The sequence below is a fragment of the Mytilus edulis genome, chromosome 7 (genome assembly GCF_963676685.1).
Source record: "Mytilus edulis chromosome 7, xbMytEdul2.2, whole genome shotgun sequence".
In the NCBI taxonomy this organism is placed as follows: domain Eukaryota; kingdom Metazoa; phylum Mollusca; class Bivalvia; order Mytilida; family Mytilidae; genus Mytilus; species Mytilus edulis.
The window spans coordinates 28,616,695-28,635,618 of NC_092350.1; the positions used below are offsets into that span (position 1 = coordinate 28,616,695).

General features: G+C 31.9%; 1 protein-coding gene across 1 annotated transcript in view; it reads right to left on the reverse strand.

Annotated features, from left to right (window-relative positions):
• Positions 1 to 863: 863 nt before the first annotated feature.
• The window catches only part of LOC139481185 (uncharacterized), a 98,736-nt gene continuing 80,675 nt past the window's right edge, over positions 864 to 18,924 (reverse strand). Inside the window, exons 43-56 of the mRNA XM_071264343.1 lie at positions 18,175 to 18,318; positions 17,165 to 17,333; positions 15,602 to 15,743; positions 13,497 to 13,618; positions 11,094 to 11,236; positions 10,536 to 10,683; positions 10,076 to 10,279; positions 8,842 to 9,048; positions 7,162 to 7,944; positions 5,970 to 6,182; positions 5,622 to 5,717; positions 4,459 to 4,790; positions 2,052 to 2,262; positions 864 to 1,327 (exon numbers count right to left, since the gene is read on the reverse strand). Of these exons, the coding sequence (XP_071120444.1) occupies positions 1,041 to 1,327; positions 2,052 to 2,262; positions 4,459 to 4,790; positions 5,622 to 5,717; positions 5,970 to 6,182; positions 7,162 to 7,944; positions 8,842 to 9,048; positions 10,076 to 10,279; positions 10,536 to 10,683; positions 11,094 to 11,236; positions 13,497 to 13,618; positions 15,602 to 15,743; positions 17,165 to 17,333; positions 18,175 to 18,318 (3,201 nt within the window). The 3' untranslated portion in view covers positions 864 to 1,040. The remainder of the gene's footprint in view (positions 1,328 to 2,051; positions 2,263 to 4,458; positions 4,791 to 5,621; positions 5,718 to 5,969; positions 6,183 to 7,161; positions 7,945 to 8,841; positions 9,049 to 10,075; positions 10,280 to 10,535; positions 10,684 to 11,093; positions 11,237 to 13,496; positions 13,619 to 15,601; positions 15,744 to 17,164; positions 17,334 to 18,174; positions 18,319 to 18,924) is intronic.

Consider the following 18,924-nt stretch of genomic DNA (forward strand, 5'->3'; position numbering starts at 1 on the left):
AAGTTGTAAACCCTTAATTTTAGAAAAAATTAGCGGAGTGGAACAAAACTTAAACTTGATCTGTAACTCATCATGGTTAGCTCACATACCAAAAATCAGCCCAATATCTGAAAGCATTTAGAAAAAAAGTCTGTATAACTGTGATTTTCAACAATTTATCAAAGTCCAAAGCCCGTAATTTTGGCAAAAATTAGCCTAGCAGAACAAAACTTAAACTTGATCTGTAACTCATCTTGGTTAACTCACATGCCAAAGATCATCACAATATCTGAAAGCGTTTAGAAAAAAAGTCTGTATTACTGTGATTTTCAACAATTTATCAAAGTCCAAAGCCCGTAATTTTGTCAAAAATTAGCGGAGCGGAACAAAACTTAAACTTGATCTGTACGTAACTCATCATGAAGAACTTACATTCAGTAGATCAGCCCAATATCTGAAGCGGTTTTGAAAAAAAGTCTGTATAATGGTTTGTTGCGGAATGACGGAATTTCGGAATTACGGAATTTCGGACAGGGGTAAAACTATATGTCCCCGACCACTTAGAGGCGGGGCCATAAAAATGCATGTACCAAGTCAGGAATATGACAGTCGTTATACATTCGTTTGATGTGTTTAGAGCTTTTGAATTTGCCAATTGATTAGGGACTTTCCATTTTTAATTTTCCCTGGAGTTCAGTATTTTTTGTTTTTTTTCTTTCTAATGTAATGATTCTGCAATAAATACTCACACATTCCATTTTAAGGTCTACTGACCTGATTTCTGATCATTTTGGATAATTGGATAATTGGAACCATACAAAGGTTGAAAAAGGGATTCATTGCCTTTAGACAAGGTATATTAAGTTCAATGAAACTATAAATTCATAAGTGTAACCAACTTTATTCTAGTGTACACACTTATTCTCATTTTAATCATCACACATTCCTCATTATATTATATTCTACTACATGTATTTATACCTTAACATACCAGATTTAAATGACTGTGGTAACTTTTTTATAATGGTAATATCCGAATTACTATAATAAGAATAGCTATTTCAAATATTACTTAAATTTATTCTATGATTGACAACATTAAACATTCCATTAGCATAAATCCCGCGAACAGTTATGTAACTTGTTAAACCTTTAATTGATTTGATTCTCGGTGGAATGAAAAATGTAATAAATGTATTTTTAGTTTCTTGCCACTGTATTATATCAGCACTACCAACAAAAGTTCCGGCAGAAACCTCGTAAAATGTGTCTTTATCTTCAGAAAACAAATCTTTCCATGATATCTGCACTGTACGGTTACTAATAGAGACATGTAAAATTGAGGAAACTGCAAACAAAATAAACAATTATAAAGACATAAGGATATACACAAATTCACATCAATACATGTATAATAACACGATTTTTATAACTTGAATCTCTATCAAGTCCGATTTCCTCACCGATTCATGACATATTTATTTCTGAGGCCGAAAATTAGGCTGAAGTTATTATCTGGTTTCAGGTCATAGACCATCATACTTAAGTTTGAATATATTAATATGATTTGACGATGTTAGCGGATTATTCACAACTTTTATATTATAGTGATACACATCCACATTTACACATTTGCCCTTCATACACTTTTGATTTGTGGGTAATAATTCAATTAACGTTTGATCAAGTTGATCCACATTTTCATAACATACAGGTAAACTTTGGTTTTGATGTGATTTGCTTCAAAAATGTAGAGTTTCTTGATTTTTGGATGATAACCACTTTTTAATTTTAAATTTTGTTATTGTAGCAATATATTGTCATGAACTATGTAATACAGACCAGATTCTATTTAGATACTTATGGGATTTATCAAAAGTTATGTTCTTAATTATCTTTCAAAATGGGATTTCTTTTTGGTTTTCGTATGATACAGTACTTCTTGACAAAATATTTTAGCAAATGTCATGAACCATAAATTTAACTCATATTGAAAAAGGTTTATTTGCATCACTAAAATGCAAGATTCTTTCAAATAAATGGATTTCAACAATTATTGGTAATCTACTTACTTTTCACCTTAGGCTGCGATGACGAAATAGTAATAGATGCTTTAACTGGGTCACTTCGGACATACATTTTATTTATGGCTTGAACCGCAACAGTGTAGTTGCCGTCCTTCAGGTCAAGTCCAGTCAACACTAAGTATGTAACATCTTGTTTTTCAGCTGTTATTGACCGTGTGATTATAGCCTCTCCCCCATTGTCCATTTTAAATGAAACCTGAAATTAAATTTGATTTTTTTTTGCGTTTATTTTTGATTTTTAGAATTTTTGCTTGAATCCGACTCAATTGACCCGTTTACAGTAGTTTAATTGACAAAAAATTTGTTAAACCACTAGTATCTGATATGCTACAGGGAGCACATAAATGAACATATAAAGGAACTTTGAGACTTGCTAATTTCGCCTTCATGCAGTGGCGTAGCTGGGTTATTTTTACGTGTACGCCCGAACCTTGGCGAGGGATTTGAGGGGTGCCAACCGCTCAATGTTAAAGCACCTGCTGGTAGTGGGTTCGAAAGGGACGAAGCCCCCGAAAGCTATCGAAAATGAGATACCATAATGATTCCTGTCAGTAAAAAATCATTGATAGCAACATACTTTTGAATCTAAATGGTTTATTTGTTTTGGTTAAATTTTGTTATATGTTAACTTATTCATCGTGTTAAACTGGAAGCTAGCCTAATGGTCATTGCAAGGTTTTAGAGAAAACGTCCAAACCAATATTACTTTTAAATAAGTTTAAAGGGTCCCGTGAGTGAGCATACAATCGACAAAAGCACCTTTTAATGAACACGAAAAAATAATATTTCTAAGAGGTGCAATATAAAAAAATTCTGGAACACCTAGGATTTCTTCCCACAAAAAGTGAATAAATTTATCATTCCTTTAAAGGGATTTAAAAAAAAAATCTAAAATTTTCTTTTGATATTTTTTTCTTGATCTGGAATATTTCACGACAATCTATGAAGGTTTATAAATTGAGCATGTAAAACAATTTATTGCGTAAAGGAAAGTCCGGCTATCTGTCTATCAGAAAAGAACAGAAAAATGAACGAAAACAAATACTTTCAAAATTTTAGCTTTAGACATTAGTCATAGAAAAAGCTTCTTCGGCATTTTCATAAAATTCGATGAAGGTTCGACAAGTAGGAATTCTAGTCAAATCGGCAAAAGCACCTTTTAATGAACACGAAAAAATAATATTTCTAAGAGGTGCAATATAAAAAAATTCTGGAACACCTAGGATTTCTTCCCATAAAAAGTCTTTTTGTATCATATAGTTGTGAAAATATGACAGAAATATGCGAAACAAAAGCCGGTGTTACATTGTGTTTTCACTATGTACTTGATTAAAGTTATTAATTAATTGATTAGAAAATTTATCAAAACATCAGTCACATAATGTTGAGAAAACTTTAAATGATTAACCTTTGTATTTTTACTGCTTGTTGCTTTTTTACATGTAATGCATGATAAATCCAACCCCCAAAATAGATCATAATCGAATTAATACATTTTTAGAATTATTTATATATATCTGGGACTATTATGCTAGTATACTTAAATTACTAACTTAGCATAATAGTCCCAGTCCCATATATTATATCAAATATTATTGGATGCCGAATTGACTTTGAATAGGTGCCGATTTGACTAGATGCCGATTTAACCAGGTGCCGATTTGACCAGGTGCCGATTTGACTTGTACCCGACAAGTAGTTAATGTAGTTATTGTGAAATAACAAAATGTAAGCCACTTACTAATTGCAGAAAGAAATACATTTTGTCCTTAAAATGCGGGAAAATTAAAGATATAATTGCATTATTATATTGCTCTGAATACTCTTTTGATCATAAACAGTTTCTGTCCATCTTTCGTAAAATTTCACGGAGAGTCATTCAAAAGACTTTATCCACATTCGAAACCTAAATACTGACGGCGCTTTGTCTCGTTTTTGGGACATAAATCACAGGCTCGACAAAAATACAAACAGCATATCGAATCTGAGCAGATAGTGAATTGCTTTAAATATAAGAAAAGTACGTAGAATTCATAGTAGATTCAGACTTTTACAAAAGATTCGAACAAATATAGTTAATGATCTATTTGAGTAAATTTAGTCCCTTTTTATTCAAAATTACAATCCATTGAAAAAAGAAGCACAAGGCTGATGTGCTTTTGACCAGTTTTTTTCTTATTCTATGTCGATTATTTGTTTTATTTTCAAAATTCAAGTGTACGCCCGGGGGTTTTGACGTAAACGTAGCTACGCGCATGTCATGGAAGTAACGTTAACAATAAACAAGACATTCTTAATGCAAAAAACAACAAATCAAAAACGTATATTAGACATACATTTAGTACTGCATATTACATTTAAAACAATTGTATGATCATCAATATATACTTACCAGATAAGAGTCCAGACCAACTATGTCTTTAAAACCTGACCATTTAATTCTCATTGTATGTTTATTCTTTTGATATCCATTGTAAGCCATATATTCCGTATTTGACAGAGGGAGGATATTCACTTGAGCGCTAGCACTGACTGGAGGTAGATTAGATACAATAACACCATCAGTTGAAAGAGATGACTGCAGTCCAGCCTTATTTTTACATCTAATGGTCACATATATTTTCCGCATAAACAAGAGATCGTATGGAAGTACTTTCGACAATAGTCGTAATTCAACAGGTATTTTCTGAAATGTTTGAAGTTCATTACCGTATAACTGGTAGCCTGGAAGAAAGAGAAAGAGAGAGAAAGAAGTTTGACGATTCACATGACACATGAAATGGCTGGTTGGCAATGATATCCTCCTGACAAACAGTTTAACAGTTATGCTTGTATGCAAATCGGTTAAAGCTATTTTTATTTAAGCTTTCATATTCGTGTATTTTTCATGATACATGACAGGGGTTTTGCAGATCTCCAGCACATCTTAGATTGACAGTCGATCGCTTAAATTCTTCAGACGTCATACTGATCAACCAAGTGGTAGTTATACTTTCATATATGATCAGACACTTGTTTCCTAAATACTCTTTATTATGTATGCAAATATAAAACTGAAACATCAATTACTATTTGAGGTTGTTATTTGACTAAATCACTAACAGAAACTCAGACCATAAATGCAAATCAAAAGAAATCGATGTTATTTTAAGTTCTAAATATCTATCCTATAATGAAAAGGAAAGAACCAAACAAAACAAATTTACACTCACAAAATGCTTCAGTAAATTGAGTATGAAATTCTGAATGTCAAATGTTATCCAATGTCGTGTATATTATTCCAACACTCGTACAATCATGGTCTCACTTTGGAGTGCTCACTGAACTATGTTGATTTAACTATCAAAGGTAAAGTTAAAAACCCATAATTGAAAACATAGATATCAAGCTAATAATATAAGTGTTTTAGTGGCACTTTTGTACAATTTGTAACCCAAAAATTTGTGATAACTTTTTATTATTCTCTTTACTGGGTTATTATCTTACAATATGGAAACTTATTTTCAAAAGATAGAGGAAAACGCTGGTGTGTTATACTGGTGATAATCTACTAACCAACTGAAAATTCGCAGGATTCTAATCCAGATTCTAAATCGTCTACTTCCCAGTTAGCAGATATTTCAGATTCCGACTGAGCATCTATATCCTCACCTTAAAAATATAAATTAAGTTTGATGATGTTAAAATATCAATATAGGAATTATTTGCAATCTATAATTCATATAACCATTGATATAACCAAGTAAAAAATATCGTATTGTTTTTAAATACATACAACTGAATTAATTATCATCCATTGCATAAAATTATCAACACACCTATTCTAAAATACACTTAAAAACACAACTTTGCTTATGCGAATAATTTAATTTTAGCAATATTTTAAGAAGCATTAAAAATTACCTATACCATCATTTACAAATGTTATCTCCGGTGGAGTTTTATCTACTAGAAGACTTTCAGCGTGTATCTTTGTCATCAAACCTGCAGCGTTCGTAGCAATAACAGTCACGTGTATTGTTGATGTATGAGGTAGGGATACATTGTAATTATATGCAAAGTTGCTGAGACCAACACTTTGAAAACTTTGAACCTCTGTACTTCCTTCTGTATATCCTGAAATAAAAGACATTTTTTGCATTCTCAATTTATGTACAATTTTTCTCTTGTTTAAAAATGAAATGCCTTTCTAAATACACATTTTTTTCCACTAACTCATATTTTCTCAACAGTCAATGGTACATGTCCATTATCATTGTACATAGCATTCTGTTTTGTCACGTGTTTGTGACTAAGATTAATCTACACCATACATAGATGAACTTAGCTGTATTTAGCACATCCTTTTGGAATTTTGTTTTCAACACCTTTTACCTTCGGGATTAATTTGGTTTTCCTTCTATTGTTATATGAGTGCCATAGATGCGTTTACGAAGACAAAGTTTTCAACCTGCATACCAAATATGTAACAAGATACTTTTGATTGATAACTTGAAAGGAAGATCACAATTAAACATGACTTTGGAACTGTTTGCAGATTTTTACCGAAGATGCCCAAACGTCTGATCTGTGATTTATGATATTCCTGTTCCAAACGCCCCTGAACCTTACATGCGCTCCTTTTAACATTTTAGATAGGTGTGAAGATGATCAAGACATTCAGGGTCATCTGCATCTAGAGCCCGGTTGAATGATCCTACATACAGTTTCTAAGTGCCTGTTATTTTATTCGCATGTATAGGGGTTCACAGCTGTTATTTCTTTTAGTTCTTCAGGTTCAAAGCATTCAAGATTATTTGATGTTAATATGGATACATCTCCTCAAGGAGTGTTAATGTGTCCTTTCAGAAAACTTCTGGATTTTTTTTAATTTACATTGAAATTATAAATTTTGTTATACCTTTTTTTGATAATAAAACAATTGTACATATATAACTTTAAGTAGATATAGGAAGATGTGTTGTGAGTGCAAATGAGACAACTCTCCATCCAAAAAACTATTTATAAAAGTTAAGAACTGTTTCAAGTTCTCAAATTTGTTTTTATTCTGTTTTCTTATTTTTTTTTTAAATATAAATAGAGTATATAAACTTACCTATGGCCCATGTGTAATCAACAATTGGGCTTTCTAGGTCCATAAAATGCCAGGAGGCATGAACTGAAGACCATTGATGAATCGTTACAATATGGTTAAATATATGTTTACCAGAGGTTTGATTGCTGTTCGTTTTTAGCATGTTCACCTTTTGAATTCTTACATCATCAAAATAAAGTCCTGTATATCCAAATAAACTCCCTAAACTAAATGTCATATTTTGTAAGACTGGTCTAAAATAAAATGTATGTTGATGCCAAGGAATATCATGAGTTTGTGCTGTATGTCTATCCTGCTTTGTATATACCAAAAATACATGTCGTTCATTTCCAATTTGAACGAATCCTTCTTTGTTTACACCATCTGTCCCTTCCCAATAAGGATGTGCAGTAACAAATGTAACACGATACAGGTGACCTTTCTCAAGCTTTGATACATTCTGAGATATCTCTCCGTTCAGAAAAGCAAACGATCGTCCATCAAAAGCATTGTTTCTGTCTGATTTCAACAATATTACACAGGAATCCGACTCCTTTGTCCAATTTAGTAGTTGAACATATTCAGCCATATAGCACAAGCTGCTACCATCTGTAACATTCTCCAAAAGCACGTAATTTCCTTTTAAAAGCTCAAAAGATGGATTTGAAGCAAGATTGATGTCCAAATGTTTCATTTCAACTGGAATGGGTTGAGTTACGTCAACGATTACACCATTTGACTTTACAGTTTCAGACTCATGTCCAACAATATCCATTGTATATACTAGACTTTGAATTTTCACACCTAAAAAAAACAACCAATTACAAAATGAGTCACAACAAAATACCTTTGTCCATTGCAAGTCATAGTACAAAGTCTGTACTAATTAAATGATGCCTCCACCCCAAAAGGTATAATACGGAAAAAAACCCAAAATAAACGTTTCTTTTTTCCATTTTGAATCGTTTTGGTTTTATTATCAAGACATGTCAAACGTTTGATAAATATAGATCATAGCACGGCATTTTTCATATCAGACCCCTAATCAGCTCTAGGTCATGATATAAACCCGAGAGTCGACAGGCTCGAGGGATGATTTTTTTTTACCATGGACTGATAAAGGGTCTGATATGAAAAGGAACATGTGATGTTCTTCTTATCATTTACTTCAACAGAAGAAATTCCGACAAAAACTATTTTTAAAACTTAAAAAAAATGCTTTTGTTGTAATATTTGTTTTTGCATTATTTAATAATATATTTTCCTGATATATGTTATGTTTTACACAAAAAACGTACCAGTGGAGTATATTTTCCGAAATTTCCCGAATGACGTCGAAATGTCATTCGATAACGTTACAGCATAGCATGCGATAATAACCGGAAGCAGTTGATATGAGACGGAAGCACTTGATATAAACTGGAAGCAGTTGATATAAACTGGAAGCAGTTGATAAACAAGTCATATCACACGGGTAAGGCAATTCTTCAAATTCAATGGATAAATATAAGTACAAATAAGTTTTATCATAGTGTACAATTATATCATTATTTTCTATAAGTATATGATAACAACTCATCTCATATAAACAAATTCAAACTAGAAATCAATATGTGTCTTTTACTGTTTTTTGTATTATAATTTCAATTCAACTTTGTATCATATTGCAGTAAACTTTAGTAAAACAAGTATTTTATATACCTGATGAAAGAGAAGTTCCATTCAATTTTCGAGAAACAGATGTCTGGATACCAACATTTTCCCAGGCTCTGATGTTACATAAAGTAAGTTCTGAAACCGTCTGTACACACCACATATAATGCGTAATGACAGAATCCAGGTCAGAAAAACCATGCCAAGATGCGCTTACGATTTGAGGATCGTCTTGATAATCACAATCATAAATACCTATTATATTAACAAGAAGGTTACTTAAAATCATTATAAAGATTGGTCAAACAGAATTCCCAACAAATATTATACAAGTAATCTTAGAAATACACCTGCATAATGCACGAAAGAGGAGATTTCCAAAACTCACAAATTCGTCCTTTTTTCCTTTAGTTTTCAGATGTGAGCATCAAATCGCGGTTTGTTTTTATCTCTCATTTTATACAGAAAACCAAAACCTTCTCCCCTGTTTCTTCCAAATGTTCCAGTAAACGTCTTTGAAAGAATATTAATACCATTATTTACGACATGAGCATCGTATCCAAACATAACAGTGCAAATATAATCACATCATTCATCATAAATTTCTTATAAAATTACTCTCTGTATCAAATATTTACATTCTTCATCTTACATTTTAGCATTGAGCTATCAAGATAATAAGAGACCTGCAATCGTTGAAAAAAAGATCAATAGCTATTTAACAAAAACGACAAAAAGAAGAGTGACAAGAAGGTTTCAAAGCTGTTTGATACAGTGAATTTGATCCAACATTTCGTGATTCAAAACGCAGACAAGATTAGTCATATTAACAACGGGTGTTCAACTGTTCAATTGTAAGGGAAATTCAAAAACTACAATATTGATTTATCTAATCGTTTCCATGACAGTGTGGAAGAGACCAGTTCGTTGCGTGCTCACGCCAACACAGGCCAACACTTGGGTGAATCAGATTAGGGGACGCGTTCGTCTGTAACACCCTCTTATTAAATCGTACTTTAAATAGACATTTAAACTATGGGGTCATCAAAGGTTTTCAGCACAATTAACAACATAAGTATAACGGTTGTCTACACTGTTACATGATTGCCTCTAAGTGTATGCAAAATTATACCATGACTTCCACATTATTAACTAGTTACAAAACCTAACAAATGACAAACTTTTGTGAGACCGACACGTTTTAATAGCATGCCACCAAAATATTCTATATCAACATATCTTATATCAAAATAAATTAAATATGATTTTTATGATACATAACCTGTTCCATCCTTTACACTCCCTGCTGATGGCGGTACAATGTCAACTGTTATCCCATCAGATGTTGCTGTTGAATGTATTCCTGAAAAGCTGTAAGCTACAACATTACTGTAGAAAACAATGCCCGGTGTTAGAGGTATACGACTGACATTGTATGTTGTAACTGTTCCAGGTAAATCTATGTTCGCTATATGCTCGTCATATCCTAAATAAAAACATGTAAAAATGCTAATAAATATTTAATATTCCTAATAAACTTTCGAAAAACAGCTTTTAACAAATATATCAACATATAATCAGAAAATATAATGTTAATACTGAACGTTCGGATAGCATTGATGTGTCATGCCATATGATATCCATCGAAAAGTAAATTGAAAAACATTTACGAAAGGAAAGACTGAATTTTAGTACACAATGATTTCATTTCAATATTTGTAAAATTTGATTCTGGTATTTACCGCCTGGAAATGTACTGAGATAAATGTTAAATCGTTCAATTATTTCATCCGCATCAATGAAAATATTGCTCCACTTGATTGCAAAAGGAAATCCTGGTCTTATGAAATCAATATCCTTCTTCCAATGTCCAGGTCTTTGTTCACATACCTCAAAGTATAAACAATACAATATTTACTGTTAGTCGACATTTACATTTTAATTCACTTAACATCTGGCTTTTCATGCACAATTTCATAATGTCTGAATGGTTCAGGAGAAACATATAATGTTTTAGTGGTATTGAAAATGAGACCCGTTAAGAAGTATGAACAGTAGTAAATTGAAATTCAAATCACATAAATAAATAAAAGAGACTGATGAACGAAAGAAACAAAAACTCGCGCCAACTTCAAAAGGTACGAGAACGCATCACCTGCCATTTTTATATACATATATTATAAATATGTCTCATACTATTACTCTTTCGTCTGAAAGTGTTTATCTAATCCCGTTTCACAAACTTTTGTTTTAAAAGCAGACCACATTAAACGAATGAAAATGAAACTACATATACTTACTGTAGATCCTTTTAGTTTAGATATAGCTAATGGGGTCGACAAAATAGTCACTCCATTTGTTTTGAATACTGCATATGTATTATCACTGAACCATGCTCGAACGAAAAATGAGTAGGCGACAAATTCCCTCAGTTGTTTTCTGCCTACATGTAGAATAGAAAAGAAAATAATATATTAAATGTTTCGTGTAGCTTTTAATTAAAAAAAAAACAAAAAAACAATTACACAGCTGAAGAAAATTCCACCGCATACATAACTGTGCACTGGTGTTACACTGATCATCATAATTGCAATTACGGTGATCCCAACATGACGGAGCCCAGAACAGGTAAAACAGTCTTTTTATAATTTCTACGTGTACACGCATTGCTTTTAAGAATTACTCAGCCGCTAGGTTGATATGTACGGTATTGTTGTATGTGTGTGTTCTTAATATCATATGTGACCTTGTTACCGAAATAAATGCAACTGTAATATATGTGCGAGGTTTAGCTAGCTATAAAACAAATTTTATCATCCATCTTCTACATAAGACTATGCCTGTACCATGTGTACCAAGCACGAATATGTTGTCCATTCGTTTGATTTTTTTAAGCTTTTGATTTGGTCATTTGAATTTTTCTTGGAGTTAGGTATTTTTGCTATCTTACTTTTTGCATCTTTTGCCGATTCTCAATATGGATGGTCTAATCATGCCAGTTAATAATGCGTTAAAAAGTATTGCGTCTACATTTAAATATAATAAAGCTTATAGTAAATAAAAAAATGTTAACATATTTTTTTATCACATAAATTTGAGACTGTGATAAGAAAACACGTAACGTTGTAGAAGCAAGACCTTAGACAAAGCATTTCCTGCTATAAATGCACCCTCTTTCAATCAAAAGTAGCGAATGAAAAATACTTCGTGTAAACTACGGCACCTTGAATTGTCAAAAACGACATGTTTTCATATGAAGAACATTGCATAGAAGAATAATAAAGATGTTCAATGCAATGGGTTCGAGCTATTTAACTTATTCATAAACAATACAGCCAATACTGTGAGCATGTGTTATTTACATACATCACCAATACTATGAGATATTTTATAAATTGTACAGATTTGGAAGAATTTCATTGTCAATAACATTTCCAACTTTATCAAAACATTTACTAGTCTTATCTTTGGTATACTCCAGTATTCCTCATTTTAAATTAAATACTGTGATCTTGGAACATAACTTATTCCCGAATAAAACTGTTATATCGAGTGTGATTTCGCGTTGCTATAAGACATGTCTCGGTATTTTGTACATCCAACATTCATGTATTTATTTTAGGATGTTTTTTTTATGTTTTCGGTTGAATAATGTGTTATCGCTTGTTGAAAAGACTTGCATAAAGTTCGAGATAATATATTTGTTACGTAAGCGCGTAACTGTTTATATATCATGTGAAGTTTGTCGTTCATATAACATGTTCGTTGTTGTTATGTGGTTTGCATGTTGCGTCGACTATCATATTGTTTAATTGGGTGGTTCTCTTTTATCAATGTTCTTGCGTGTGTTTGTGCTGTATTTCTGTGACGTAAAATTGATATTTTATCGATATTTTTAACATTTTCATAAAGCAGGAGGTAAGTATAGCCATTAATCCAGGCTCAACCAACCATATTTTCTAACAATGTCCTGTACCAATTCAGGAATATGGAATTTTTTTTCTCAAAAAGTTCGTTTGTTGACGTTTGTTTTTGTTGAACTTCGGTTTTCCTAATGGTCCTTTGTTTTATTTTTATAGTTAATATGTTGCCCTCGACTTTTGGGTTTGTATATCCATTCTATTTTTCTATGGCGAATGAGATTTCTTTCTCTAGGTTGTAATATACCATTCTTGAGTAGAAACGTACCATCTGCTCAAGACTTTATCTTTCACAAATTTAAATTGATATGACACGACAGAGGTTTTTATCATTAATATGAAGGTTTCATCAATCAATCAACCACGATCAAACCTATATGAAAATACTACTCCGACAGAGTTCTGTGAAAGAATGCCCCATCATGAATTACCTTACTCTCAAATTTTCGATTGTCAATTGTACAAAGAAACTTGTTGTTGATCCAATAAGTCAATTATGAGAATTTGTTTGTTGACATGTACCACTTGCCGTAAGTAAAGAATGGAAAGAACATGCATAGCATGATATGGTCATCTCCAAGTCTTTATTGGATTGGAGATTTAGCAATTCCGTCTATTTTCCCTTCACTGTTTGTCTGTTTTATGTATGAGCTAATGCGTTATTAGAAATTAAGAGATTAACTATGTGTCTAGTAAAAGTACAAATAAATAGTGTTTTTACTCTGCCGTTTATAATTTCAAACGTCATCACTATAAAGATAATAAACAAATGTATAAACTTGCCTCTTTCAATACTTAGAAAGGCTTGATTTGTTTGCCCAGCATGTCTCCAAATGACATCGTTATCATTGTCAAAAACACCTTCTGGTTCATCATTTGAAGATAGTCCTAGACTCCATTCGTACCTTACAAAACAATTTTGTAAGTGCTTTACCTTTTTAGTTATGCAACCTTTCTTTAATTTGAAAAACTGAGCAACACTTCAACTGTGACCTTTTACCGACGAAAGTGTCATTTAGGTCAGGTTAAAATTTAATTTGATTTACATTAACAGTTGAAATGACGAGAAGATTTTGAATATCTATTTCGTATTTTTATGAGTCTTTATCGTGAACTTGATTAGAAAGTCTTTATTAACAATGTTCCCAATTGTTATGTATTTTCCATTCTAGTTTCTCAATATCGGATTTTCTTAGTTCAAATTATACAAATATTCAGATTACATTATTCTATAAGTAATAAAGTTTTGGCATTTTCTACAATAGAATACTGGCTTATACTTCGACGTAGGTGCATGATAGATTTCGATGAAATGACATTTCAAATATTAATTGTTCGATTTCAATATACCCTGCCCGAAAAACACATAAAAACAAAATATATTACAAGGATCTAGTTCATCAAATAGGATTTTGTGTTGTTTCATGTTTGAACGACATTTGTCGATACAACGTGAATAAGTGTTAACTGTTGAATGTTTTTATACATGCTTCTGTGATTTTCATGTACTTTTGGTTGCTCTCTGTCACAGCAAATAACACTTACACTTGTCAAACAAACTTTTTTTATATTCATATATATATATATAAACCCGAAAGCAATCGCCAATGGCAGTCAGCAGGGTTTAAGAACATCAGTTGTTCGATCTGCTAGTCAAATGCGTTTTGTTTAAATATACTTTTTCATTTTTAGTCTTTAGGAAAATGCTGTTTGTGCTGTATTTAGACCACTCTAACAAGAAATTTGTTTTGCATGTACACATAACAAAATTGCGGTTTTTATCCAACGCAATGATAGGTTTGAATGTTGTTTTCAATTTAGACTTGTTTATATTTTTTCGTTTGGGCGTGTATTATATTTGCCTTCGGGTTTATATGATCCGTTCATCCTATTTCGACTCTTTCAAAATTCAAGAGTCTATCCTAAATTGAGGTAAATTATATGGCCTTCCAAATACTGTTTCGATTACGAAAATTAAGGAAGAGACATTAATTGTCGAAATCCGGATATGGTGTACAAATTTTTGCACCTCATGCTTGCGATATACCATCTTTCCCGCAAGTTTAATTTTTTCTGTTTGTTAATGAATTAATAATAAGATCCATTTTTTTACATCTGGTGATCCGTTTATTTGACAATCGCCAATGGCAGTCAGTAGGATCAATTTAGAGTTATATATATGTACACAGCCATGTATCACCATTACTGCTGGTGATCCGATGGATAAATCTGTTGTAGAGTTGTCACTGGCTCAGACGTACTTATATATATATATATATATATAAAATAATAAATTTATTGTGTTTTTTGGTGATGTTCTATCCTTTTAGACTTGTTATATATTATATTTTGTAGTGTACTGAATCATAATTATATGATCCATCGCCCCGTAAGATTTATCGTTGACTATTTATTCAGTAATTTTATATATATATATAACTCGTCTAAACATCAACCCAACAATGTTAGATCTGTAAATTTGCTTTCGCAAATTTTTTTTTCTTCCCTCGCCGGGATTCAAACCCATGCTACTGTGATATCGTGACACCAAATCGCCTGCACTGCAGCCGTCCCGCTAGATCACACGACCACCTGGGCTCTACTATAATAAAGCTTTCGGTGGCCGTGTGTTACCTATATTTGTTAGAACCCTTCCACTGCAATGTCAAGTTATGTCCGGAGTGCAGGATGAAATGAACAAATAGAAACAGATTTATTGTGTTTTCTACTGTTTCTTTCAGTTCATCGAGTAGGAACAAGAATGTTTGAATCAATCAGAATAAATAAATTTCCTTTACCAGCATGTTGTCATTTCATTTCATTAACACCAGTTGTAACAAAGAAACATTTATAAGAAACAACATATTTGAGGTAATAGAGCTACTTACCAAAGTGGAGGTAATCCATGAACTTGAATTACTTGCCACCTTGCCATCAGTTCAAATACAGAAGGGGTGTACTGAATATCATACAGGGGAACATCGTGCAAATTAGTTACATCATAAACTCCAATAACATTGTTTGGATTTTCTGCAATAGATAAAAACAATTAACCAATGCAAATATTAAAAACAAAAACAGCAAAAACAACAAACAACAAACCGGTAAATTATATAAATTTTTGGCGATTCGATATATCCGATGTTCAATACAAATGCAAGTATTCTTTGACAGATCCTTTGCCTCATTTTATATATTTTGTTAATAATCTATATTGCTTAATTCCAATCTTTGAGTCGAGCCTTTTCCCTAGTGACTTTTATATTTCACCTTTACGACACTGTTCCCATAAGGAAAGGATTGACCAGTAGAACGGTTTAACCAGTCAGATTATGTATGTGCATGTTCAAAACCTAGAGTCTGTTGTTAAAAGGTTGTCTTATGTTTGAAGCTAAAATCGTTTCGTTCGGTTTCTCGTTTCAATTACTTCACAATAATTTCAATCCTTGGACATTTTATAGCCTGTTGTACGCTATTCGTGTTGATCTTACTTATAACGGTGACGCGTTAAAATTCATTCTTAAGTAGTTATAGATAGTTGTCTCATTGGAAATTTAACCACCTCATCTTAATTTTATTCGACTGTGTCATTGGTTTATCTCTAATTTCTGCGTCTCAGAAAAGTATGTTTACCCTGATGTCAATGTATTACTATTCATCTGGATCGTTTATATTTTTTTAACTTATGAAAGGAACGTTAAAACAAATAATAAAAAAAAAACAACAACCGAAAACAAACAAAATTCAAAGGACGAGAAGGTATATTAGGTCCGAGTACACAGTTATTTCGTAGTGCATTTCTTTTAGACAATAAATGAAAATTAGAAAAATCCCACCTGCGCTTTCTCAATAATATTTTTACAGTGTGTTGTACTACTTTTGGGACAAATTATATCAAAGTTATAGAAAACTTCATCAGCTTTAACTCAAAATATTGACTTTTTCAGCTGAACCTAATCACTACTTTACATTAATATTTATGACCTATTTTTTTTTTACAGTGTCATTTCACCCCCTACTTTCTATATGAGGCATAAAACATGGAGAAATAAATTTGGAAGGGGGTTAAAAAAAATTGGCAAGTAACACACTGTCCACACTAAGGACTATATTCGTGGACAACGAAAATCAAAGGACGATAACTGTGTACTCGGACCATATATATGCTTCATGGAATGACTATATTTGACAACAGTTTGTTACTTACATCCTTATCCTTCGTTTTGTTGGTGTGAAGTATCTCATTGGCAATTAAATAGTTTTTTCTTCTTTGATATAAAGTTACAAAGTATACATTACTAGATTATATATTAACTTCGTAAGTCAAAGTCAGTTTTAGCAAAACTGTTAGGACCTCTTTGGTTAATTTCAAAATTAGAAAGTTTCTTTGTATCAATGACTACTTTGTACATATTTCTTATTAAACATTAGATGAAAAATGCTATTCTTACCCTTTGAAACGTCATGACACTGTTTGTCTTCAAGTGCACAGCGACCATCTTGTGTAGAACAGACACAATGGCCTAAACAAGTTTTAGCAGTGCAACGGCGAACTAACTCTAATGAACCACCAGGTACCAGTCTGAACTGTGAGTGAATCATTGGACTAGACAATCCAACCTGTATAAGATAACGAGCTTTTGATCCCCAGATTTTGCGCGGTTTGTGTATCTATTGTATAATTGTGGCTTTTTTAAAGCTATAGTATTGTGTATTTTCTTCGTAATTTGATGCATAGTGTTACTTTGGTATATCAGTATTCTAATCGTTTTCTAAGACCAGCTTCTGCAATGGTAAAGTGATGGTGTCTTTATTCCGAAAATGAGTTTTAAATAAATGTTTATCAAGTTTAGCAGTCTAACCGACTATAATAATTTGTCCTTTGAACAAACATTCATGTAAAGTATTTGAGCGAAGATTGCTATGTGCCCTGTGTTAGTCTTAATGTTATTCTTTTACAACATGTACAATTTACTTACCCTTATACGACATACACATTCAGTTTTTGATAAATTTATTAAAGCGGCGAAAAAATGTTCGTCACCACCGACTGTGTTCTGAATCAGCACACCACAGCTTACCTGTATTAGTATTACTGCCTTAGAATGGTGCCATTACATATTCAACACCAAATTGTTTACAAAAGCATCTTAGTTTCGTCACAGCCAAATAATAACTACAAATATTTACCGATTAATAGTTGAAAGTGAAGTCGTGGTAACGTCCTTAAACGTAAATCAATGACAAAGTACTTGAACGCTTACCATGTATAAATAAATGACCTGATATTTCGGCCTTAAGTGTGCATGTGGAACCTTCATCCAGACATTCATAAGACACAAAATGTCCTGGAATTAATATCATAGATGACACTCATAGTATAAAAAGACGGGAAAACTATTGTCGTGTGCATTAAATGTAGTGTGATATGAACTAACGTGTACAAATTTGTAACACATACCTTATTAACAGCCCAAACGCTGACATATATATGTTCAAAAGGACTAAGGCTGACTGTTTCAATAGAAAATGTTTGAACAAACCCTTCATCTCCTTTGTCAATTCCAGATTCATTATGAAGAAAAACTTCAGGAGACCCTCTAACCTGCAATATATAGTTTTGTAATTAATAGGATATGGAGACAACTTCTTCTTTTATATCGATAAACACATAGATTTATTGGTAGATATACTAGAACACCTTTACTACAGAGAATTTGTCAGGATGGAATTGAAGATGAGTTATATTTCCTCAATGAATGTAAAGCGTTAGAACTTAATAGAAATGTATACTTTTGTAATTTAAGTGATATAATTCCATCTTTTGTTAAAATGTCTGAACAAGATAAGTTTAGTTTCATTTTGAAAAGTAATGATACGGACATTAGTACTGTATGTGTAGCTGGAATAAGCGATATATATGATTTGAACATTCATTTAAAGCAAATATAATGTTGCTAAAAGCCTTTATAGTATTAAAGCATATTGTAATAGCTTGAATTAATAATATATACACATGGAAAAAAGTATTGCAACACCTTGAATTTTTAAATTTTGATAAATCAGCCTCTTTTTGTGGATGAAATATAATAAAATATTTGTATAATATTATTGAAACATAGTTTATGATAACATTGGCATTGTAACGAACAAAAATGTTTGAAAAAAATTATTTGTATAACCACAATTTTAATAACAAAATGAAGTGTTT